The sequence below is a fragment of the Saccopteryx bilineata genome, chromosome 2, assembly GCF_036850765.1.
Source record: "Saccopteryx bilineata isolate mSacBil1 chromosome 2, mSacBil1_pri_phased_curated, whole genome shotgun sequence".
NCBI lineage: Eukaryota > Metazoa > Chordata > Mammalia > Chiroptera > Emballonuridae > Saccopteryx > Saccopteryx bilineata.
Window position 1 is genome coordinate 387150901 of NC_089491.1, and position 24950 is coordinate 387175850.

At 48.7% G+C, this 24950-nt stretch overlaps 2 protein-coding genes across 2 annotated transcripts in view; both read right to left on the reverse strand.

The window, feature by feature from the left end:
* Positions 1-11858: 11858 nt before the first annotated feature.
* On the reverse strand, positions 11859-14088 carry MFSD6L (major facilitator superfamily domain containing 6 like). Its single transcript, XM_066264237.1, has one exon. The coding sequence runs from the start codon at positions 13858-13860 to the stop codon at positions 12070-12072; it is 1791 nt and encodes a 596-aa protein (XP_066120334.1). The 5' UTR covers positions 13861-14088; the 3' UTR covers positions 11859-12069.
* A 1849-nt stretch (positions 14089-15937) lies between these two features.
* PIK3R6 (phosphoinositide-3-kinase regulatory subunit 6) overlaps positions 15938-24950 on the reverse strand; it is a 52811-nt gene continuing 43798 nt past the window's right edge. Inside the window, exons 18-20 of the mRNA XM_066255540.1 lie at positions 24263-24333; positions 17119-17231; positions 15938-16538 (exon numbers count right to left, since the gene is read on the reverse strand). Coding sequence (XP_066111637.1) covers positions 16382-16538; positions 17119-17231; positions 24263-24333 — 341 coding nt within the window. The 3' untranslated portion in view covers positions 15938-16381. The remainder of the gene's footprint in view (positions 16539-17118; positions 17232-24262; positions 24334-24950) is intronic.

The window sequence follows — 24950 nt, forward strand, 5'->3', positions numbered from 1 at the left end:
AGGACCTCACTGCACACTGCTGTAGACTTTATAAGCACTGCACACTTAGGCTACACGAAATTTATAAAATATATTTTTCTTTCTTCAATAATAAATGAATCGTAGCTTCCTGTAAGTTTTTTTACTTTAAAAACTTTTGAAGTTTTCAACTCTTTGATAATAAGGCTTAGCTTAAAACACAAACACGTTGAACAGCTATGCAAAAAATGTTTTCCTTTTTTGTGTCCTTATTCTATAAGTTTTTTTTTCTACCTAAACTTTTTTCTTACTTTTTAAATGGTTTTGTTAAAAACCAAGACACAAACACATATATTAGCCTAGACGTGCTGAACTGTTGACTGTATAATTTTAAGGGACCAGTGTTGTATGTGGTCTATCCTTAGTCAAAAATGTAGTTATGTGGCAAATAACTGTTGTATTGTATTAGCTGCTGCAACGAACAGCCCTAAGTCTCAGTAGCTTAACAGGTTCCCACGCGGGTTTTTCTCCTGGGAGATTTTTTTCCAAGCATTGAAGGGTTTAAGCCTTTTCCATTCTGCAGCTCCATGACCTCCATGGTTGCTGTGGAAGGGAGAAGAGAGAAAGACAATCAATAAATTTTAAAAAAGAAAGGTCCTTCTGCTTTGAACAAACCCATCATCTCTCTTGGGCCCTAGCCTTTGGTAGGAACCGTCACATGCAAGGGGCTGGCGATATAGTTGAGCTGTGTTTCCAGGAAGAGGAAAGTAATTTGACAGGCATCAAACCAGTTTGTGCTGTACTCCTCCTAAGAATTAAAAGGATATTTGGAAGTAAGCTGAAAACAGAGCTTCATAAAGAAACTAACTGATGGCCTTGGCCAGGTGTTTCAGTGGAGAAAGCATCATACCTGCACACTGAGGCTGTGGTTTGATCCCCCGTTAGGACATACATGAGAAGCAATCAGTGGGTCCACAACTAAGTAGAATAATGAGTTGATGCTTGCCTCTCTCTCTTTGTAGTGGTTTTTCTTTCATTCTGTTAATAAGGTGTATTGCATTGATTCATTTTTGTATGTTAAGCCAACCTTGAATTCTAGGGATAAATCCCACTTGGCCATGGTATATAAACTTTTTGATGACTTGTTGTATTTCGTTTGCTAGAATTTTACTGAGGATTAAAATTTTTTTTAAATTTATAGTGCTGACATAGTTTCAAGTGTCCCACTTAATATAACATCCTCTACACACTGCACTGTGCCCCCCATGCCTCATGCAAAGTCTTTTTCCACCCCCATCTCGCCCCCTTGGCCCCCACCTCCACCCCCTTTCCGTCTGGACATTGCTACCCTGTTGTCTGTGTATACGTGTTATGAAATGTGTTTTCAGCTAATCCCGTCACCTTCTTTGATTCCGTCCCCTCTTCTCCCTTCCCCCTGACAGTTGTCCAGCTTTACCCTGTGACTCTGCCTCTGTTTCTAGTTTGTTCCTCAGTTTATTATGTTCATTAGATTTCACATATACGTGAGATCATATGGTATTTGTCTTTCCCTGACTGGCTTATTTCACTTAGCATAATAATCTCCAGGTCCATCCATGCTGTCACAAAAGGTAAGATTTCCTTCTTTTTCACAGCCACATGGTATTCCATTGTGTATATGTACCACTGCTTTTTAATCTACTCATCCACTGATGGACACTTGGGCTGTTTCTAGATCTTGCCTATTGCAAGCAATGCTGCAGTAAACATGGGGGTGCATATCTTCTTTTGAGTTAGTGTTTTGGGATTCTTAGGCTATATTCCTAGAAGTGGGATAGTGGGATAGCTGGGATCATAAGGCAGTTCAGCTTTTAATTTTTTGAGGAAATGCCATACTCTTTTCCACAATGGCTGCACGAATCTGCATTCCCACCAACAGTGCAGGGGGGTTCCCTTTTCTCTTCTTGTGTGCTGCTTTATTAGTGAAAGCCATTCTGGCAGGTGTGAGGTGATATGTCATTGTGGCTTTAGTCTGCATTTCTCTGATGCTTAGTGTCGTTGAGAAAACATTGCCCCTTGAGTGCACACATAGGTATTAAACGTGTAATGAACTACTGGGAATGATAAACAACAAATTAGGATACTACCTAATGGTTACTACCTCTTGGTGGTAGTAGAGTAGAGAGAGGGTTACTATATATTGGTAAGAAGTACTGTTTTTTAGGTTGGGCATGGTGGACACAAGTGTTCAGTAAATTATTCAGCATACTTTTGCTCTGTCAGAAATATTTAATAAGAAATTGAGAAGAACATTTTGCATCTCCTCAAGGTGTTTATCATTTTCACTTGCTGATTCTTCTCCAAACCCCTTTTCAAGCTGCGGTTTTCCCTTCCTCGTGGGGACCTCTGCCAATGTCCTCCCCCGTCTCCTCATTCCTGGAATCTTGATTGACATCCTGCTCTCTAAACGTGACATCCACTTTTATTAATAACTCTCTCTCGTTGGGTGTTCCCCCATTATGTCTCTTTATCTCCTTGGAAACTGCAGTCTTAAAATATCTCAATGTCTCTTACCAGCCGCCTCTTCCTTTACTGCACGGAATCACAGAATTTTAGAGTTCGAACATGAGCTCAAGAGATGAACTTGAGCTCATCTCTTCCAAACTTTTCATTATATATATAGGAAAAAAAACCGGAGACTTGGAGATTTGACTTCATCTTTAGCCACTGCAAAGCCAGGATTCCAAACAAGGCTAACTTCAGGTTTCCCTCAAGATTGCAAACCGGGAGGGGCCTCTCGCTCCTGTCCCTGGGAGGAGTGGGATGGGGTGGGGGGAGGGAGGCTGATGCATCCTTGAGCTGAACACGAAAACGAAGAGGAAACCGCTAGGGAGGCAGAAAGCGGTCAGATGACTCTCTCTTTGTGAAAGGCAGTGCAGAGCAGAAGAGGGCCGAATACCAAGAATAAGGCTCAGACCCTGCCCACCCCCTCTTTCCATTGCCCTGGGCGGATCGCTGCACCTACCCTATTGTCATGTCTGGCCAGAAAACAGCCCAGTGCCAACTGAATGCCAGCCCCGAGTAGTGGGGTGAGAGGGAGACAGCAATGGAGCAGGTACAGGGCAGTCAGAGGGAGGCAGCCCCTAGAAAAGAATAATGTCTGGGGCAAAGGTTCTAGAAGGTTTACTGAGAAACAGTATACCCTGGTTGGGAGAGGTACAAAGGGAAGTGATGACTCTCCGACAGCAACACCGGAGACTCTTTGATGGTTCAAGTACACATGGCAGCCAACGTCATTGATGGGCTCAAGGACACATGTATAATGGTTTGTGGTTGCTGTTCTTGTTTGTTTGTTTCTTTTTCTGTTTTTTTATTTTTATTTTTTGTGTGTGTGTGTGAGAGAGAGAAGGATAGAGACAGGGAGAGAGATAAGAACTCCTATTAGGTGTATATTGGTATGCTTTTTGGTATTCTATAGGTTTCTGAAGCTCTGTTCATTTTTCATCCTTTTCCTTAGCCTGGATAATCTCTGTTAACCTGTCTTCAAGTTTGTTGATTCTTTCTTTTGATAGTTCAAATTTGGTATCAAACCCTTTAGTAAATTTTTCATTTCAGTAGTTGTACTTTTCAATTCCAGAATTTCTATTTGATTCTTTTCTGTAATTTCTTTTTTTTTTTTTTTTTAGTTAATATTCTGTACTTGGTGAGGCATTGTTGTCACAATTTCCTTTAATTTTTTTAGACGTGGCATCTTTTAGTTTTCAAAAACTTATTTCTAATAGCTGACTTAAATTTAAACATCTGTGCCCCCTCAGAGATGCTTTCTGTTGGCTATTTATTTTACAAGGTATGTAGCATACTCTTCTGTTTCTTTACATATCTTGTAAAATTTGTCAAAATTAGACATTTAACAACATAATATATTGTATCAACTTGAAATCAAATCCTCTCTCTCTAGGTTTGCTGTTGCTGTGTTTTTTTTCTTTTTCAGTGAGAGAAAGAGAGAGAGAGAGAGAGAGAGAGAGAGAGAGGAAGGGAGAGAGATAAGAAGCATCAACTCGTAGTTGTAGCATCTTAGTTGTTCATTGATTGCTTCTTATACGTGCCTTGACCAGGGGGCTCCAGCTGAGCCAGTGACCCCTTGCTCAAGCCGGCAACCTTTGGGCTCAAACCAATGACCATAGGATTATGTCAGTGATCCCACCCTCAAGCTGGTGAGCCTGCACTCAAACTGGATAAGTCTGAGCCCATCCAGCGACCTTGGGGTTTTGACCTGGGTCCTCTCAGCATCCCAGGTCGATGCTCTATCCACTGCGCCACCACTGGCCTGGTCTATTGCTGCTTATTTAATGACTTTCCTGAATTAATTCTCTAGATTCTCTATTCCCTGCAGTGTAAAGCCCTTGAGATCTCTGTTAGCCTCTTTTTTTTTTTCCAATGTTCTTATTTTTAAGTCTGGTTTCTAGGGTTCATTCTTAGTTCAGTATAATTTAGTGGTGAGTCAATTATTGGTCTGAAGATTTCCTTAAACGCCTTGTCTGTATGTCTCCTACCCTTTGACAAGGAGAACTATGTCTGAAGGCACACATTCAAACCTCAGGCAATTCGAATGCCTGACCGGGCTTAGCTTTCACTTGCTGGGTACACAGGGCCTCAAGGTCAGCCAGAGGTGAGTGACTGGGGTGTTCTTTCCAAGGTTTTTCCCAGGCACGCACATTTGCGCAGCCTTCTACATCCCCAAGAATATGTTGGAGCTTTTCATATTTGCCTGTGGTTTTCTAGTTCTCCATGGCTTACTCTGAAACGTGTGTTGTTGTTGGCCCGGTTCTTGTTTGCTCCGACCAAAGCCATAGCCTTGGGCAGCTTAGGTATTGCCAACAGATTGCTATTGTTTTTGTAATGCCCTATGGATAGTTCTTCCACTCAGCCGCCTGCCCCCACTGTCAGTCCCATCGCATAGCCACGACACCTTGGGAATGAATGTTTTCCTGGTAGCTGCTCATTTAGACAAATATTGATTGTGCTCTAGGGATGGGGCTGTTAGCAGAACACCAAAAGAGGTCAGTGTTCTCCACTAGCTTTGAGACTGCTGACTTTTCACTGCTAGGAAGCCACCAGAATGGGAGGGAGGGCAATAGGATGGGAGTAGGCCCAAGTTAAAATTCCACAGACACCACTGTCTTATTGCAGTTCAGTAGTTTCTCTTGGATAGGCGGTTTTTAGTTCATTCAGTGGTTCTGATACATTCCCAGAGTCCTGAAATGGTTGATTTAAGTTATTTTTTTTTCCACCAGTATTTTTGTTGTTTTTATGGGAGAGTGTCTCACCAAGATCCTCATTTCACCATTCCAGAAATCAATCTTCCTGGAAAGAATTTAAAAAACAGAAGTACCTCCGTAAGATGGGAAATGAATCCAGGATGAAACACAATGAGGCATGCAAAGTAAAAGGGAGAACATATTTTAGACAAGTGCGATATTACCTAAATTAGCAATTGCTTCTATTCTGCAAAAAGAATGTATATTATAGGCAATTCAGAAATAAAGTCATAGAGTAGAAGCATGGCTGAGGAAGGAGGATGTGAAGCTGATGGAAGGAGGAAAAACTGGATGGTTATGGAAGTATGCTAAAGTAATTGTCCTGTTTAAGGAAGCACATAGATTTGTTAAGTTTAAAAAATTGACAGGAGAGGCCCTGGCTAGTTGGCTCAGTGGTAGAGTGTCGACCTGGCGTGTGGAAGTCCTGGGTTTGATTTTTGGTCAGGGCACACTAGAGAAGCGCCCATTTGCTTCTCCACGCTTCCCCTTCTCCTTTCTTTCTGTCTCTCTCTTCTCCTCCCGCAGCCAAGGCTCCATTGGAGCAAAGTTGGCCTGGGTGCTGAGGATAGCTCCATGGCCTCTGCCTCAGGTGCTAGGATGGCTCCAGTTGCAATGGAGCAACATCCCAGATGGGCAGAGCATCGCCCCCTGGTGGATATGCCAGGTGGATCCCGGTTGGGCACATGCGGGAGTTTGTCTCTCTGCCTCCCTGCTTCTCACTTCAGAAAAATACAACAATGGAAAACAAATTGACAGGAGAAAGAATACACGTAAGTAAGGGCCATAAGAAGTTAGGTTAACCATGAGAAGTGTGTAAGCGGAATGTATTATTCTCTACAGAATAATTTGATCTTGTCAATGGAAAGTAGAAAATCCAAACTTTTCATTTGAAGAAAGGAAATTTTGAACTATTCCCAATGATGTAAAAGAGTAGAAAGAAAGTCTTGTATGTGGAAAACACAAAACGTAGTAGCAGAAGTCCTAAAATAACGTTAATAAATATAAACGAGATGAATTAAACTCACAAAGCAAAATACAAAGACTCTTTGGCTACTTAAAGCAAGATGCAATGATAGATACACTCTGGCTGGATAGATTGGTTGGTTAGAGCTTCATCCCAATATGCTAAGGTTGCAGGTTTGATCCTTGGTCAGGGCACAGACAAGAACAGATCAATGTTTCTGTTTCCCTTTCTTTCTCCCTTCTTCTCTTGCTAATATCAATCAATCAATAAAGAAAGGATGCAATAATATATTTTTATTAAGAGAGCATTTAAGCAAAATGAGAAAATAAAAGTTTAAAAAACTAGCATATTAAAAAAGAAAACTTCAAGGTAACAATTTTAGCATCAGAAGAAAAAATAAATTTAGATGAAAAATAACATAAACAACAAATGAAAATGTTATATACTAATAAGGAATAAAAAAACAAAAAGACATAGCAATCATAAACATACATGCACTCAGCAATGTAGACTCAAGATAAGCAACAAACAGCTAAAATGGGGGAAATGGATATATCCATAATTATATTTGGAGATTTTAGCACGTTTTTTTCAGAATATGGAACATCAATCCAACCAAAAATAGCAGGACAGAATATTTGACTAGTACAATTAACAATCTTGAACTAAAATATGTGTACACACATATACACATACCTCTTTATACTAGAAAAGGAAATCTCCACAAATCGCAAGGAACAATTTCAAACCACAATGTGATAAAGATAGAATTCAACAAAAAAGGAACACTTAAAATTCCCATATTTCTGGGAAAAAAATTAAATTACCTTTGAGCTAAAGAGGAAATGACAAGGGAAATTATGAAATATTTAGAATGGAATTACAGTGCCAACGTTTGTGCTGAATTATAATGTCAAGATGTTCACAAGTCAACTTAATGAGTTGTCCCCTGCTAGGAATAGCCTCTCCACTTCTCGGAATTGGTTTTAGATTAGAGGTTGAGAGGGCAGGCTCAAACAGACTTGGTTTTGAATTTTAACCTTTCTGAAGCATACTTACTTCACCTGTGAAATGAGCTGATGTTCTGACTTAAGAAGATAATCTTTGTCAAGTTCTTAACGGGGATACCCCGGATTCTTGCCAGTCCGGTGTGGGAGCCCAGATATGTCACTGAGCACTGACTGCTGCGTTGACAAGGTCACACAGGAAATGACCAATGGCGGTGTTTCCAAAGTCTCTTGTAGGGAATATTAGTTCTTCAAGATAGTGGTTGGTATTACCTGGAAGAAGGTTGTGATAATGGATATACAGTATAAGGAGAATTCTAGGTCCGTTGGTGCTGGCAAGTTTGTTGACTCCGGGGGGGGGGGGGGGTTCGGAGTCTTTAATTGCTAATGTATATTGCAGTTTGCTAAGAAGTGACAATCATTTACATCATTTTCCAAACTGGTTAGCCACAGAATCCTTTTTTCAATAGCCCCCACCCCCACCCTGCCGGGATTAAATGTTGTACTAAACTCATTTGGGAAATAATGGTTTAAGTAAGCCTGAGAAGAAATGTTCATAGCTCATTCAATATTTACTTTCCTCTTAGCTATTGTAGAATCAAGATATGTTAGAACTTGGTATTTCTGATAGCCATAAGTCTTCCAGCTAAAAATTTATTTAGTTTAGATTTTAGGAAGCTTAACTGACCTACTGGCTAGTCAACAGAGTACAAGTTACAATTAGAAGTCTCAGTCTTTATGACCCCGTTCTTTCTTCAGTAGGCAAGCCTACTTCATTATCTCCACGGGGGTGTCTTCTGAACATCCCCACCCTCAGCCATCATACCTGTCCCAAACTTCATGAAATGCTCACTGTTTGAACTTCTCACATGATATTTAGCTGGTTCTGTCTCATTCTGTGTGTACCTGTTTTGGGCTAGAACTTCTAGCTGGCCTTTGCCATGGCTCCTGGGACCTAGCCATAAGTCCTTGGAGTTTTTCTAAATGATAAGAGTGCCTTTGTTATTCATGTTGGGCCTCTCAGACCACACCAGTGTTTATGCCAACAAGGTGACTCAGAATGGGGGCTGGCCATGCCAGAAAGATCAATCATGTGTTAGAAATTCAGGGCTCGGAGCCAGGGCTATTCTGACAGCCTGGTTTCCAAGGAGGAGAAGAGGACTGTATTCTGAGTCAAAGGGCAATGATTGGATAAAATATGCCTGTCCAATGAAGTCCCAGTAAAAACCACAAACACCAAAGTTTGGGGAGTCTGGCTGGTAATATTCTATCTATTGTTACACATCCTTGTGTTGAGAGCACGCTGAGAGCATGACACATTCTGATGCCACAGGGGGAGGATATGACACTTGTCATTGGGGACCTCCCAGACCTCCCCCTCTGCGACTCTTCATTTGGCTGGTTCTGATTTGTGTCCTTTGGCTATAATAAAATTGTAATCATAAATCCAGTCCTTTCCTGGGTTTTGTGAATAATTCAAGTGAACTACTGAACCTGACAGGGAAGTGAGCCCCTTCACATTTGCAGCCCGTTACTCAGACGTGAGGGTGTCTGAACTGAGGACAGTGTGTGCCCTTCACCTGTAGGGTATGGCCTAACTCCAGGGAGCTGGGTGTTAGAAGTCATTGCAGTTATATGCTGAATGAAAGAAACCAGACAGAAAAAGACTACATATTAAAATCTTGAAAATGCAAACTACTCTATATACATCTATATGGGGGTGGGCAAAGTAGGTGTACAGTTGCTCATATGAAAAAAGACATGCAAGGTTATGATGATCACAATAGCTTTATTAACTCAAAAGAGCGTCACTCACAACTGTGAGCCAACTTTGCCTACCCTGTGCAATGACAGAAAGCACATCAGTGGCTGTTGAGGACCAGGATAGAAGGAGAGGACAATGAGGGATTACAGCAGGGGTCCCCAAATTACACCTGCGGGCTGGGCCGCGGCCCCCTGAGGCCATTTATCTGGCCCCCCGCCGCACTTCCGAAAGGGGCACCTCTTTCATTGGTGGTCAGTGAGAGGAGCATAGTTCCCATTGAAATACTGGTCAGTTTGTTGATTTAAATTTACTTGTTCTTTATTTTAAATATTGTATTTGTTCCCATTTTGTTTTTTTACTTTAAAATAAGATATGTACAGTGTGCATAGGGATTTGTTCATAGTTTTTTTTATAGCCCGGCCCTCCATTGGTCTGAGGGACAGTGAACTGGCCCCCTGTGTAGAAAATTTGGGGACCCCTGGATTACAGTATCTTTCCCATTACATTCCTCAGTCTCCTCTTCCACCTCTTCCTCCTTCTCTACCCCACTCTCCTTTCTCCTCCTTTTTCTCATCTTCCGGCTTCACAACATTTACCTTCTTAGCTCTTTCCTTAAACCAAGTCCTGTTCCTCATCCTCTTGTTTATTATGTTAGGGGGACGAACAACATGTATGTTTGTATGTTGGTATTATTGCATGTTCTGTCTACATAGTAAATGCTATCTACTATGCCATAAATTTCAAGTGATAGCTGCCTTAAATCTTAATGTTTCATTTTCCATCTTTTGTCCAATTGCTTAGCCATGGAGCATAGTGATTAAAGTTTCAAGTGTTGGTGGCTACGAGGCTGGATCTGAATTCCAGCCCTGCCACCTACTAGCTGTGTGGCCTCGAGCAAGTTACGAGCCATCAGTTTGATCACCTGTAAATTGGAGATGATGATAAATGGCTACCTCCTAAAATGCTCTGAGGACTAAATGAGCTAGAACATGTGAAGTGTCTAATGTGTAGTGACCACTCAGAGCTATTATCCTTTGCACTGCATGCTAAGAAGCATTCAGCAAAGGAGTGGTGAGACATGCAGGGTCAACAGGTGGATTTGTGCTCAGTTAGACACATACTATCACTTGGAGATTGCACTAAAAATACAGATACTGGGCCCCACCCAAGAGATGCTGATGGACCCCAGAAACCTGTCTTTTCAGATATGCTCCTCAGGTGATTTGGGTGGCCAGCCAGGCATGGAATTGTTTGCATAGCAGAAAATGCAATAAATCTGGGGTAAGAAGATCAGGTCTCTGGTGGTGTTTTAGCCCGTGTCCCAGTGTGTGATTTTTTCCAAAACGCAGCTAAAATTTTTCATATATTCTTTTCATATATAGGTTATTGTGGGAGGTCAAACTGGTAATGTCATTTCCACGAGCAAGCAGGCTTGCTGTACTAAAAAGAAGCACAGGCTTTGGAATAAGACAGGCTTGAATGTGAGTTCCACTTTGGATACTGTGCTAGACTTCTCCAGCCCCCTTTTCTACTAGGACCCTGATTTTGCTGGCGTGGAAACGTGCCCAGTGGGAAATACTTCACAGTCCTTCGCCGTTCAGGCTGACCACACGATGCAGTTCACTCAACTCTGCTAAGGATTTCTGGGAACGTTTTTGTTTTACTGATACAGGCATTTAACCCTGTTGCTCCCTTTGCCCTCTTCTTCCTGCCTGGAACATGGATGAGAGGCCTGGAGTTGCAGCAGCCATCTTGTTACGCGTGAACCAACGTGGGAGGGAGGCCTATAAGCTGAGAATGCTGGAGCCGGGAGATGAAGAGATTTACATAGGTCCCCAGTGGCATCGCTAGATGGCTGTGCTAGCTCTGGACTGCCTACCCTAGACTTCTTGTGTGAAACAAATGAATCCCTAATTTTTTAAGGTACAGGTTCTTTTCTGTTGGTTACTTGTACCCTAAAGCTCTTTAGGAAGAATTTTAAAAGAATAAAGTTGCTAGAACCAAGTCTGACCCAGAAGACACTCGTGTGTGTTCCCTTTCTCCAGCTATGAGAGATTTTTCTGCATTTGTAAAATGAGGCTCCTTCTAAATCCAGTATTCTATACTTACCTGATTAGAAAATGGAAGCATTGGGCTCGAGGGGCTGGTCCCTGGAGAAAAGGACCATTTCCTGGGATGTGGGGAAGGTTTACAAAGGCACCCCACCAAGCCACTAGGCACAGGTGCAGCGTGGACTCGCTGCAGCATCCGAACCCCACCGAGGCTGCCACGCCTCAATGAAAGCTTCAGCTCTTGTGGGCTGAAGTGTGCAAAATGCGAGTCCAAAGGACACAAAGTTGCCTTTGTCCTGTAAGCATGGAAGATCATTCTAAGGATCCTACTCCTGGTGATTCACACATTTGAGAGTAAGAACAAAAACCTGTTACCTCCTACCCGCTTTTCCCTGGACACATGCTACATTTCCCACCATATTCTCTGATGGGAAACTTAACCACCGGGTTGTGAGTGTGGGCGCCTGTGTATCAGTGGGGGGGGGGGGGGAGAAAGAGAGAAGAGTTTCAGTTTTCATTACAATTCTTACTGGCCCAAGCATGGCTTTCATAAGACCAGGCTCTCATGCCCCTTAGAACCCATAGGAATGTACCTGACTCGTCAAAGCCAGCCGCCCCCTCGGCCACCGGAGTCCGGCAGGTCCCCACTGCCTTCCTGCCATGCCGGTTTGCTCTGAGCACTCCAGCCACGGCTGAAATCCACACACCAGAGTCAGTGCTATGTAGTACAGCTTTTGCAAACCCCACACAGCGCAATAGAGTGAACACAAAGGAAACATTTTTTGCAAATGGATTTTTCTTCCATTATTAAAAAAGAAATTAAACTGCAAAGAGCGAACTCTTATTTTAGTATAAAGGTAAAGAAGATCATACAATGCGATGACCCTGTGGGGCTCTGAGCACAGACACGCTTCCTCTCTTCCAAGCCTCCCTGTGGCTGCGGGCGGACGCGTGGGTTTTTGTCCGCGGCAGGCTGAGCTTCCTCCAGTGCTTTGGCTCCTTTCCAGACCGGCACATCTTGACCACCTCAGCCCTTCCAGTCTGAGGGTTCCTCCCTCATGGCCTTCACCAGCCAGTCCCGCTCCATCTCCTGCTCAGAGTCGCTCGTGTCACCGGCCTCCGCGGCCAGCAGCTTTGAGTAGTTGATCTTCCGCTCCTGGGGCAGTCTTGTCTGGACAGACAGGAACAGGGCCAGCCAGAGCAGCAGGGCCACGCAGCTGGCCTGGTAGAGCACGGCCAGGCTGAAGCGCTTCACTACGAAGCCCCCCACAAAGCTGCCCAGGCTGGTTCCGCCCCAGTACAAGTGGCCTCGGAACATGGCACTCAGAGGTCTCTCTGTTCCGCGAGTGGCCAGGCCCTCGACGGAAGCCTCCACTGCCCACCACAGAGCCCCGTTGCTGAAAGCACTCAAGATCTGAGCGGGGAGGACAGACCACCAGCTCCAAAGGAAAGAGTAGTACAGCATCTGCCCTGAGAGGCAGCCCAGCCCCAGCCCTATGGTTCCCGCTCTGGACAGTTTCCTAAGCAACGTCGTTTTGAATGCACGAAGTAGAATCTCCCCCAGCAAGCCCAGGGCAACTGAGAAACCCATAACCAGCTCGCCGCTCCCATGGTCTTCCATGTGCCAGAACAGAAAGTTCTGGACGGTGCTGCTGGCGGCTCCTGTCAGGAAGACAGTGAGGGCGAGCAGAATGAGGCGCGGGTCGCCCTCCAGCAGGGACAGGGCCCTGACGTTTTTGTGGCTGTGCTCCTGCCGCCTACAGGTGGGGATGGGGAAGAAAATGCTCACCAGCAAAGCCAGAGTGCTGACCAGTGAGTAGCCGTAGAAGTGCGCCGCACCCCGGGGGCCACTGGGCATCAGGAAGCAGTCCAGCTGCACCACCACGGCTGCCATGCCGCACACACCTGCCGACATGCCCAGCAGCTTCCAGACCCACAGCTTTCTGTAACGGTCAGTGGCATCCACAAAATCCAGGTATTCGAAAAGGCTGTCATCCGCCACCTTCTCCACTGGGGCCGCCAGCAGCTCCCAGAACACCATGGACCCCAAGGAGAGAAGAAAGGTCCACCGCAAGTCTTCCAAGGAGAGGTCACGGGCCCCTGAGCCCCCCTGGGCTGCGGACAAGTTGGCCGGACTTCCCAGCGCTGTGCCCCCGGCAGGCAAAGGGAGGGCATGGCTGACCCGCCTCAAAGCACTTTCCCAGGGAGTCCCTCTCACCCTGGAAGTGACAGGTTGGAGAACTTCGGATGCGATCCGGGCTCCTTCAACAGAACCCACAGAATTTCTGGGCAGAAAACTGAAAGCTTCTTGGACACTTGCTCCTGGTCCTTTTCCGAAGCCAGAGGCGTCCCTGGTCCCAGTACTTCTCTTGTCTGGAAGGTTGGGCATCCCCACTGGGTCGTTTGAGGCCGGCAGTTGGGCGGAGGTGAAGTTCCCAGTTAGGGCGAGCTCCGGCGGTAGGACTGTCGGGGTCACGCTGTGGCTGCCAACACAGGAGCGGTGCCCCAGATCTTTGTCCAGCGGCGGCACCAGCACCATCAACAGGCTGGCTCCCACCGAGCCCAGCAACGAGCCCATCAGCAGCACCCTCCTTTTCTGGTAGCTTTTGGCCAGGAAGGCACAGAAGGGAGCCCAGAAGGCTGTGATCAGGTGCTTGGTTCCCATTAGGATGCCCACCCAGGGCGCGGCCAAGCCCAGCTGCCTCAGGTAGAGGGTCAGGAACGGGGTCACGGAGGCATCCCGGAGCCCACACACCAGGTGGAAAAGCCTGGCCACTCTCAGCGCCCTGCTGATGTCCCACTGCGGGTTGGCACTCATGGCTGCCCGGCACCGTCGGGCCCGGGCCGGAGGAGGGCGGGGCTGGGCGCGGGGAGCGCGGCGCCAGGTACCCAGGAGCGCGGCTCGCGCTGGGGGGGGGGGGGGTCCGGCCAGCCCCTCCTGGAGCCGCTGGCGGCGCCGCGGTTACCGGGTCAACGGCCACCCCGCCCCCAGGTCCGGCCTCCGGCCCGGAAGTGGCCCCGCCCTGAGGCGCACCTGGGGGCGGGGCCGGCGCACCTGCGGGGCGCACCTGCCGCATCGCCCGGCCTCCTCGGTTCCCGTACCTGCTGGCCGCGGACAGGTGCGCGACGGCCGCTCCAGGTCGAGTCCCCAAGCCCCCGACGCTATTACGTGTCGCTCACGAATCGGAATTAGGTCCCTGAACTGCTTCGGGCGAGTGAAACTATCGGGGAGGCGAGGAGCGAGAATGGAAGTCAAGCTATGAGCTCTCTTCCTCATCTTAAGGCCTTTACTCAAAAGCCCCTTGATCAAGGACCACCCTGTTACTGCCGGGGACCGTCCACATCCACCGCCCTCCCCAGGCTCGCGCCCTCCCCTCTCCTCCCCTGCTTCATTTTTTCTCCGTAGCACGTAATACTACCCAACACACTACCGGCTTCTCGATCACGTGTTATCTTGTTTATTGTCTGCCACCTTCGGAATCAAGGCTCCAGCAAGGCAGCTGTTTTTGTCCCCAGGGCTTAGAGCTGTTTCCTTGGCTGTGAGCGCCCCCTGGAAGGGTTATGATTGGGTGATACAATCTTCACTTGGGACGACTCCCATGGAGAGGGCTTGACAGCTGAGGCTGTCTTGGAGTGGCACTCCAGCACCGGATTTGGGGGTCCATCCTAGACCCCGAAACAGTGTGTCTGTATTGGATAGTTTTGTTTAGAGAACCCAACTTTGTCGGGGTTGGGAGAGTCCGGGCCGTAGCAGCATTTTGTCTACAAGTTGCTTTCATTACAAGCTGGTAGAGAGATCACTGCAGGAGGAGGCCCAGAACCCTCACCTAACCCTAACAACTGTTTACGTAAAGATTCTAGTAACTACCAAGGCCCAGATTGATACGGACCAGTTTACATCACCCCCCAGGGCAGAAAAAAAAATCTAGCCACTTTCAGGTAAAGTCACTCAGCGATCTAAGTCACTTTGGGGTTAGAACCACCTCAGTTCTAGTGAGGGCTGTCCCGAGTCCCTCTCCTCTCCAGGTTCTAAGGCTTCCGCGGACGATTTCTACTCATCCGTCTTTACCTGTCCAGAGCTGACTTCCACCGAGGGGCAGGTGCTCGGCCATGTGGGTGTCCATTTGGATGCCACTCACAGCTCTACCTCTTCTTTTCTGCTGTCAGGCCCCTTGTTTGCTTTCAACTACCGACTGAGAACACCTTACCTGCCTCATATGCCCCATGGGGCACAGGAACTCTCTCTGAGGCTGCCCTTGGGCCCATCTATCTAGACACCCAGGAAGCCCTTCTTATACAATTTCTCTGGGCATTAAGAATGCGCTCTGGGCTAACCCACATGCCCAGGGCATTGAGGCCGAAAGTGAAGAGCCTACCTCTCTACTCTCAGATCTCCAAACGCAAAAGGGATTCCTCCACCTCCACACCCACCCCACAATCCCTGAGGACCCCACCCCGGTGAAAGGGACAGCCTCAACTCAAGCCTTTACATTCTTTCTGTTTCTCCCCTCCCCACACACGCGGGGTCCTGGGGGTGATCTTCCCTGTGTTACAGGTGGGCATAAGTTTCTGAACTCAAAAGCCAAGAATTCTGATGTCTCTAATCTCTGGTTTTTCTGAAACCACTCACTCCTGCCTCTGTTTCAGGACAGGGCTGTTTAGGAGTCCCTAAGTCCACGCGTGGCCAGGCAGGCAGAATGCACCAGTGAACAGCTCACAGGACTCTTACCCGGCCAAAGTGGATTCCTTAGCTTAGACTGGCTACTTCCCCCAATCTCTATTAAAACACAAATATTGCTGGGTGTTAGATAAAAGCAGAAAACAGGTTAGTGTGCATTTATTGAATCTGACACTTTCCTCTCAACTGGAAGAGACACCTGCCTCTGGGGGGGGGGGCGGGGGAGACTGGCAGAGGCCCAAGTGAGGGAAGAGCGCAGACTCAGGAAGGGCAGGTGGCCTAGTGGCTTTGGTCTCCTTCCCATCTCCCCGCAGGACCAGGGCCCTGGCCAGAACAGCAGCTCTCACTTTGGTTTTAAGGGCTGGGTCAGGAGCTTGAGTGGGAGAGGTGGAAATTGAAAGTCAGTGGAGGAACACAGATCTGTGCAGGGAGCTGGGCTTGGTGTGTGCATGCGCAGCTTTGCCCGGCCCATCCGTGGGTGTCCGTGTGGGCCAGCTTCTTGTGCCCTGGCACTCGCTGGCTCCTAGTCAGGGCCAGAAGCTGTCCGGGGCAGCCTGGCCTTGCTGTGGCCATTGGTGTGCGCATTTGGGACTGGTGGGTAGTGTATCCTTCCTTGGGGTCCGCGGCGCTCAGACTCAGTGCCTCCGCTGCCCCCTCGGACTCACTGGACGATGCCAGAGAACGTGTTGATGGGCATCAGAAGGGGCCTGGGCGTGGCTTCAGTCCTTTCCATCTCCTTCTGCTGGTCTGAACTGAGCCAGAGTGCCTTGGGCTTCTGGGCCCCGGAACACGGCTCTGGGCAGGGAGCCACCTCAAATCTGTGAGCGGAGAGAGACCAGCTCAGGAGACCCATCTCAGGGGTCAGATCTGCTGGGGGTTTTACAGATGGCCCCTTTATTGTAGGGCCCAGCAGATGGGGCCCCACAGAAGGAAGAGGCAGCGTTAGGACAAGAACGAGCCCCTGGGCCTAGGGCAGACAGTGGGAGTGGGGGACACACATGGTCAGGTCCCTGTGCCTGCTTTCCTTACCCAGATATACCTCCCAGGGGAGACCAGTGAGGGTCACACTAACTGCCACGGCTGCACTGCAGGGACACAGCTGCCACAGTAGGTCAGCTTGCGTTGAAGGGCCCAGCGCCAGGACCAGGTGTTGCAGCAGGGGGGCCGTAGGCTGAGGCTCATGGAGGAATACCAGCCACCCAGGTTCAGCTGTTCATTGCCCTTCTCCCTGGATTCAAGTCACAGGGCAGTGGCTTACGTTCACGGCCACCAGGGACGCCTGCCCGGTCTCAGGATCTGCCTCTGGCGAGGCTAGAGGCAGGAGATGGTAGGAGCTGGCTTCTGCTGAGGTTGGCCCCATGGGGCGTGCAGCCCGAGAGGCGGCAGGCCCAGCCTCACCTGACCACGTCCCTGAACGTGCGCCGATGGTCCTTGTCCAGCAGCAGGGTCAGCAGCCTCTGGTCCTGGCTCTGGATCCGGATGTCGGCTGTCCGGAAGGTGTTTGTCACTGTCTGCAATGAGGAGACGGCTTACGCATCACCTCTGTGAAAGATGGCCCTGCCAGTTTCTCCAGCCCTGAACTCTGGTGTTTCCATACTCCAGCACGTGGGGTCTCGGGCTCTCTTCCTGCAAGTGACTCGGAGGAGTGGCCGTCCTGCAGGAACTGCTCTAGGCTGCCCTGTTCCCCGGGGGCCTCACTGTTTCTGCAGTTCTTTCCCCAATCAATTATCCTTAATTTTGAACACAAGCTGGAATGCTGTGGCCAGTACTTGCCAGGTTATCAAATTACCCGAGCACCTCCTAGATGATGGCGTGCTAGGGGTGGAATTTTATAAGTCCTAACCCCAGTTCCGTGTTGGATTACATACAAAGTTATTTACCTGGGATAGAGACAGAGGGTCTAGAAAGAGGCCACCTACCCCTATGATTCAGATTAGGCCTTATCCGTTTCCACCATGGAATTGTCTGGGGGCCAGATACATATAGACAGAAGAAATCCCCCCTCTGCATGGGGAGCCTGGGACACCCCACAGCTCTAGGTGACTTCTCTAGAAAGTGACAAGGGCCAAAGGAAAGCACCCTCCTCCCCGCATCCCTCTAACCTCTGACCTGAGGAAGCCACTCCAGACAGGACCTTTCCCATTGGGCAGAGGAGTGGAGCAGCCTGGGTCACAGGTGGGGCCTTCAGGGGGCCTTTCCAGGTCACTGGCCCGACCCACGTGCAGACAGCCGCTCTGGGGGCCTGGCCACCGCAGAACACAGGGGCATCTAGCGCCTGGGGGTCCATCATGCCCAAGTGTTCCCAACCCTGGCTGCTCACAAAACTCCTCTTTCCAAACATAAAATTAGAGACTCTGATGGAATGGTCTGGAGTCCAGCCAGACACGAGCATTTTTAAACAAGCTCCCTGTTGTAGGCATGGCTGAGACCACTGAGCAACTCTACCCTTTCCTTGTCACAGAGCAGAGGCACCAGCAGCAGCCTAAACGAGGGGTCAAGCCTGTGCTGGCATTTCTGCTGCAGTTCTGTGGGGAGAGGGTAGGCCAGCCACAGACCTGTGGGCAGAGTGTGCAGGACTTTCACAGGAGGAGGGGCCAAGCTCAGACTCTGTAGCCAGACTGCCTGGGGTTCTAGTCCTGGTTCTGCCGTGCATTAGTTGTGTGACCCTGGACATATTTCTTAATCTCTGTGCTTTTGTTTTACACCTACTTTTTAAAAAATATATGGTAGTAATAGCAACTGTCTTGTAGGACTGTTGTGAAGATGAAAAGAGAATGGGTAAAAAGAAAGAAAAGAGGAGAGAGGAGGAAGAAGAGTAAGAGAAATTGGAAGGAGGAAGGGACGGAAGAGGGAAGAGAGATAGGAAGGAGGTGGAGGAAAAGAGGGGAAGATACACCCTGGCCGGTTGGCTCAGTGGTAGAGCATCAGCCTGGTGTGTGGGAGTCCCAGGTTCGATTCCCGGCCAGGGCACACAGGAGAAGCGCCCATCTGCTTCTCCACCCCTCCCCCTCTCCTTCCTCTCTGTCTCTTTCTTCCCCTCCTGCAGCTGAGGCTCCATTGGAGCAAAGTTGGCCCAGGTGCTGAGGATGGCTCCATGGCCTTTGCCTCAGGCACTAGAATGGCTCTGGTTACAACAGAGCAACGCCCCAGATGGGCAGAGCATCGCCCCCTGATGGGCGTGCCGGGTGGATCCCGGTTGGGCACATGCAGGAGTCTGTCTGACTGCCTCCCCGTTTCCAACTTCAGAAAAATACAAAAAAAAAAAAAAAGAGGGGAAGATAAAGGAAACAGTGCAAATAGAAGAGAGGAAGGAAAAAGGAGAGGAGAAGGAGGAGGGGATATTCTCACGCTTCTCTGCAGCATTACATATAGGAAGAGCAATGGAGCAAATTCTACAGAATTCAGGCAATGAGCAAATTCTACCCAATAGTAAGGGGGAAAATTATGACAAAAATATTATACCTAGATAAATTTCATTCATATGTATACGCAACAGAAAAACATTTTCAGATACGTTGTCTCAGAAAATATATCATTCTTGCTAAAACAGATCGCTCAAAGGGCCAAGACAGTCTACGTGAAGTGCCCGGGCCATGGTAAGCACCGTGGTAGTGCTGGCTGTCTGTTGGTATTAATGATCATTTTTCAAGAAAGAGCTGGGCAGAAACAATGGTTCAGCTGCCAGAGGAGAAGGGGGACCCACTGTGGACTCTTTCAGCCTCAGCCTGTCTCCGAGCCCAAGCCTTCCGCTACCGTCCCTCTGTAGACTCCTGTGCATCTGAGCAGGTGGGCTGTGAGTAAAGACGGAAAGATTTAGCAGAACCTCTCTAAGACAGAGAGTAACACAAAGGGAGAGGGGACTTTTCCCTGCCATGCAGCAGAGCCTGGGGCAGCGCTGGTGGCCGGGAGCTGTCAGTCACAGAGGGCAGGTGTGGCTGGGGGGGGTGGTTGTGGGAGAGGCAGTGGGATCTAGTGAGCAGAGAGCTGGCAGGATGATTGTGAACACTCAAGTGTCAACCAAGACCTGAGGGGAGGCTGAGGTCCTGGGCTGCTGGGGGCTGGGGGACAGCCAGGGGCCTTCAGGTTATGAGGGGAGGTACCCCTCCCGAAATGATCTAGCTGGCGAGGGAAACTCAAAGTTCCTACAGAGGGGAAGGCAGGAGTTTGGAGGGACTGACTGTGACCACTGAAGGTCCCACAGGGGGTGGGGTGGGGCCCAGCTTCCTGACTCGAGCGTCTTCCTGGCTCCATGCATCCTCTGGACAAGCAGAGGCGGTCTCGGGGCATCTCCCGCATGCCTGCAGTGCAGGCGGGTGCCTTCGTTTCCCCTGGGTGGGATGCACCCCTAGACACATCCGACCCGCCCAGCTTCGGCCTGTGAGGACCGCGGAAGTCTTGGATTTCCACCTATAGACGTGGCCATGGAGCTCAGCTGCAAGGACCAGACGCAGAGTTTGCAAAGGGTCCTGGTCTTAGCTCATAAGGGCGTGAGCAAAAAGCTGCTTGTTCTTCCCTGCTTTCTACACTCCAAAACCCAAATTGTACTGTTCTTCACTAGTTTTCTAAAGCAAACTTCCAGTCCAGCCTAAATAATGTCATTGCTGCCCCTTAATTCACAAGGGCGCGGTGCCCACGCCCTGCTCTTCTCGGAGCCTGAAATACCTGCAACTCTAGCTCACCGCGCGCTTCCCGTCGCGTGGTGTTCATCGCCTGAGGTTTGTGCAGAACACGCACATGCACCTGCCTGCGTCTGAAGGGAAAGTACAGTCACTGGAATCCCCCCAGCCAGTCGGTGCAGGAGTAAAAGGGAACTCACCGGGGTGATAAATTTAGATTTGCAAAGAGCCTGCAACCAGGTTCTTTGAAAACAGAAGTCCTTGTAAGGAACTGACTTTAAAAAAGGAAATCCATGAAGGTGAATGGTTTAAGCTTAAGGGTTCAATACAAAGCTGTCCTGTAGGAAGGAGGATCTCAGCTCCGTACAGTAGATCTCTTAGCCAATCAGTGCTCTCCGATGGTGGATGGGCTTCCCCAGGAAAAGTGAGCTTCCGTTTGGGATAAGACTTTACATGGGTGAAGGACGGACTAGATGACCCAGCAAACACCTGGTGTGGGCCAGACGCTGTGCTGAGTGCTGGGGAGAACCGGGAGGACCCAGACAAGGGTCTGAGTGTAGGGAGCTCACAGTCCACGGACACACGGCGATCCTATCATTGATGGCGTTGCAAGTACTTCGACGCTGTATCCCTGGAGCTTTACGGGAGCACAGAGGTGGGGCACCTAGCTCACTGGGGAGTAGGGGGTGGGGTGGGTGGGGGAGGTGCAGGGAAGGGGGAGAGCATCAGGAAGGACTTACCGGGGGAACGGACACCTGAGTTTAATTGCAAAGGGAAAATAGGAGTTATGAAACGAAGATGGGGAAGAGGAAGGGAGGAATGGGGCTTCAGGCCAAGCATGGCTCATGGGCAGAGGCACAGGGCATGACTGCTGGGACAACCCTCAATGCCTCAGTGAAGGCCGCTGGGGTGGCCGGAGTTCTGGATGGACAGGACAAAGAGCCAAGCTATGCAGGCCCAAGAGTTTTTCTGCCCTTCTGCCGTGGAGAATGGGAAACGGCAGATGGGTTTTAAGCAGAAAGTGACATGTCCAAGTTCTGTCTTAGAAACATCACTTGGGCAGAGATGTGGAAGGTGCACCTAAGGAATATGGGAGTGACATCAGGGGACCCAGCTGGGAGGCGATTTGCATTTATCCTCATGTAAACAACTTGTCCTGGTTTGCCTGCCCTGATTTTAGCACCGAAAGCCCCATGTCCCAGGAAACCCCTTAGTTCTGGGGAAACTGGGATGGTTGGTCAACCTAGCTGGACCTGAAGAAGGAGAATGAAGAGGAAGAGAGAGAAAACTGGCGGGGCATGGGGGAGTGAGCAGGAAGAGGCACCTGAGAGGACTGCCAGGCTCCTGGCAGAGGCAGCTGGGCAGCGAGGGTACCAGTAAGTGGGAGGCAGAACATCCGGGAGGAGGGGAGGAAATGAAACAGTGGCTAGCACGGAAATGGCTCTGATGCGGCCCAGCACTCTTCTAAGAGCTCTACCTGTGGCAGCCACTGAATCTCCACAGCTAGAGGAGGCAGGTACTGTTACTAACCCCACTTCACAGATAATAATACTGAGAGGCACAGAGAGTCTGAATAACTTGCCTAAAGTCACAGAGCTTGTAAATGGCACAACCAAGATCCAAACCCAGCCACTCTAGCTCTGGAGAGCTTTTAACTCCAGAAAGCACTGGCTTCAGTGCTGAGTATCTGGGGTCTGGGGAACTGTGGGACATCCGGTTCCCGCTAACTTAGTTGAAGGCAGGAGTCAGAAACTCAGGGGGGTGAACGTCAGTGCTGGAGACAGAGGTTTGAGTGTCCTTAACAAGTTGGACTGAAACTGTGTAAGTGGGTTTGATGGCCCAGGGAGTGAGAAAAGAAGTGGCCGTGGGCACACGTGGGGAACAGGAGCTATTTAAAGAACTGGTTTAGAAAAAAAGAGTCTAGGAAAGAGGCCAAAAAGTAACAGACACACAGAAGAAGAATGATGAGAAGGGGAGGTCTCCAAATTCACAGAGGTAGGGCGTTTGGAGACTCAGGGAACAGGGCAGTCATTCGAAATTGATCCAAGGAATGGAAAACTCGGGAAAACATCTACAACATTGTTGGAAGTCAGCTTCATTGGAGTCTAACATATAAATGTAATTTTAAATATAAATATTTTCATTTTAAAGGTAACCACTAATAAAAAGAAAAGTAGGACAGAATGACCAAATTATCAGAGAGGGAACAATAAGCAAACGGAACCCGAGAGGAACAAAGAAGCACATAAAACAGCAAAAAGTTTAAAAAAACCCCAGAAAGTATAGCATAAGACTGCAGAGTAAGTCAGTGTCAACATGTCATGTCAAGTTAGTGTTGATGTATCACGTTCTCATCTGTTAAAGAACAAAGACTTTTAGACCGAGACAGAACAGAATCAAATTACATGCTATTTACAAGAAGCACAGCTAACCAAAAAATGCTTCAAAAATAATGGGATGAAGACTCTTTATTTCAGAGGAGCAGAGTGTATATTTTCTCATTCTTTTCCTCTTATCCTTTTCCTCAAAACGAGGAGGTGCATCTCGAATGAAACTAGAAGACGCCGAGAGCCCCAGCTACAGTCTGTGAGTACCGAGAGAGGAAGGTCACACCGTGGGGACCGAGACGTGGGCCAGGCTTACGACCGGGCGGCCACAGGCTCCACAGATGGGGGGAGGGAAATGGAGCCTGAAGAAAGGGAGTTGACGGAAAGCCGGTATGAGGAACAGTTAGACGGCTTCAGTTTCCCATTCCCACCCCCAGCAGCCAAGCCATGAGCCTTCCCCTGCCACAGAGACCTGTGAAAGTAGACCGGAAAGGCCCGGGACCTGGGGACACACAGTTGGAGGAGGATGGAGTGAGGTGCAGTACTCCAGGTAGGTAGGTTACATGAAAGACTGCTCACTGAACAGCCCCTCACTCGACCCAGCTCCGGAGTAGACACCACAGTCCCCGTCCCTCCCCAAGACTGGAGCCTAGGGGACACTTTCTCTGGGAAAGTGAGCTGAGAGACTTGCAGATACTGACATCAGGGTTTCTCCCATGGAAATGACCACAGCCTTCTGACTGCCCCTTGAGAAGCCCGCGCTAACGCGGCTATTTGGTGAACACTCTTGCATTTGAGCCGGCAGCCCAGGATCGCCAGATGTCTGGAGACGACCTCTAGCATTGAAACAAGAAAAACAAGAAAGATCCAAACCAGCAATGTGGAGAATAGAAGTTTCGTGGAAAAAGACACAATGCAGCGAGCATAAGAAAACTTCAAATAAAGAATCCTTACCATCTTTAGATAACAGGAAAGACTGCATCAATGAAGCTAGAATAGGATGCTATTAAAGTGCATAACCAGAAAGCAAGAAGGAATTCCTGAAGTTTAAACATCCAAGAAATTAATTTAAAGAAAGCTCCCAAAACGTGAAGAAAAGAACGAGAAGGACAACGGGAGAGAAAAGATTAGAAAATTAGAGTTATCACGCTAGGAGGCCTAACACTGGACCCTCTGTAGTTCAGGAATAGCAAAGATAGAGGAAATAATTTTTAGTGCTGTGTTTGAACATATTGCAGAACCAGCGGATGGGGGTCTCCAGATTTGGTCCAAGGCTGGGCGATCGTTGTTTAGGAGTCTGGCTGTTGTGTGGTGCAGCGGATGCTAGAACCTGCGTGCCTTCTGTAGTTCCCGTCTTCAGACAGCCAGCAGGTGCAGGATAAGCCTTAACCCTTATGACGCCTTATTTATGCCCGTTGATGCTCAATATTTCAAGCCTACTGTTCGCAAAGCACGTTCTCTGCTAGGAAGACCCGCTTCCATAGAAAAGACTCGGAAAGCAAAGGCTCTCAGGCCCCTTTCTCTGAACATCCTGACCCCTGAGCTCCCAGCTACCGTCCCTATTTGAATAACCCCAGTCTCCTTCCGCCCAGTACTTACCGAGAAGGACCTTCCTGCCAGGCTGGACGACTGGACAACCTCCGCCACGTGAACGTTCAGGCACAGGTGGTCTGTAAGGAGAGCAACAGTAGGAGGGTGGGGTAGTGGTGGGCATTGAAACTGGGAGGAAAGAGATGAGGGCAGCTGTGGATGGGCCTTCAGGGAAGTAGGGGAGTTTGAGATTCGAGGTCCCAAGAAGACACCCCCTCCCCATATTAACTTCCTCCCACACCCTGCTTAGCCCCTTCCTGATTCCACTTTGGTCCTAGCCAGGTTTCAGTTCCTTCCTGATCATCCATTCGCCTTCCCTGATGAATCCACAAAGTTTCTGCGTCCTCAGGCATAACGGCCAACCCAGAGCTCTCTCTTCACCTTCTTCTGCACCCCTCTATCAATGAAAGAAAGCTCTGTGGAACTTCCTCGCAGCTACGGGGCATGCTAAGGACGGAGGGAACCTCCAGCCCAGGACGTGGGCACCACAGAGGGTAGGAGAGTATTACTTCCAACAGGTTGAAAGTCTTCTCTTGACTTCCATAAATTGCATATAATGTGTCAAAAACCATCGCGGTGTGACTGCTACCGGGTTCTCCCTTCTCCCTGTTACGGAAGGTTCTTAGATGACTGTCCCTCTGAGGAGGGTTCTGGTGTCAGTTCTAGTAAGGTTTTTGTGATGGAAAAGTTGGAGGAG

Excerpts from the sequence above, each read along its gene's own strand:
- MFSD6L (XM_066264237.1), bottom strand. The coding sequence starts at position 13,860 with ATGAGTGCCAACCCGCAGTGGGACATCAGCAGGGCGCTGAGAGTGGCC.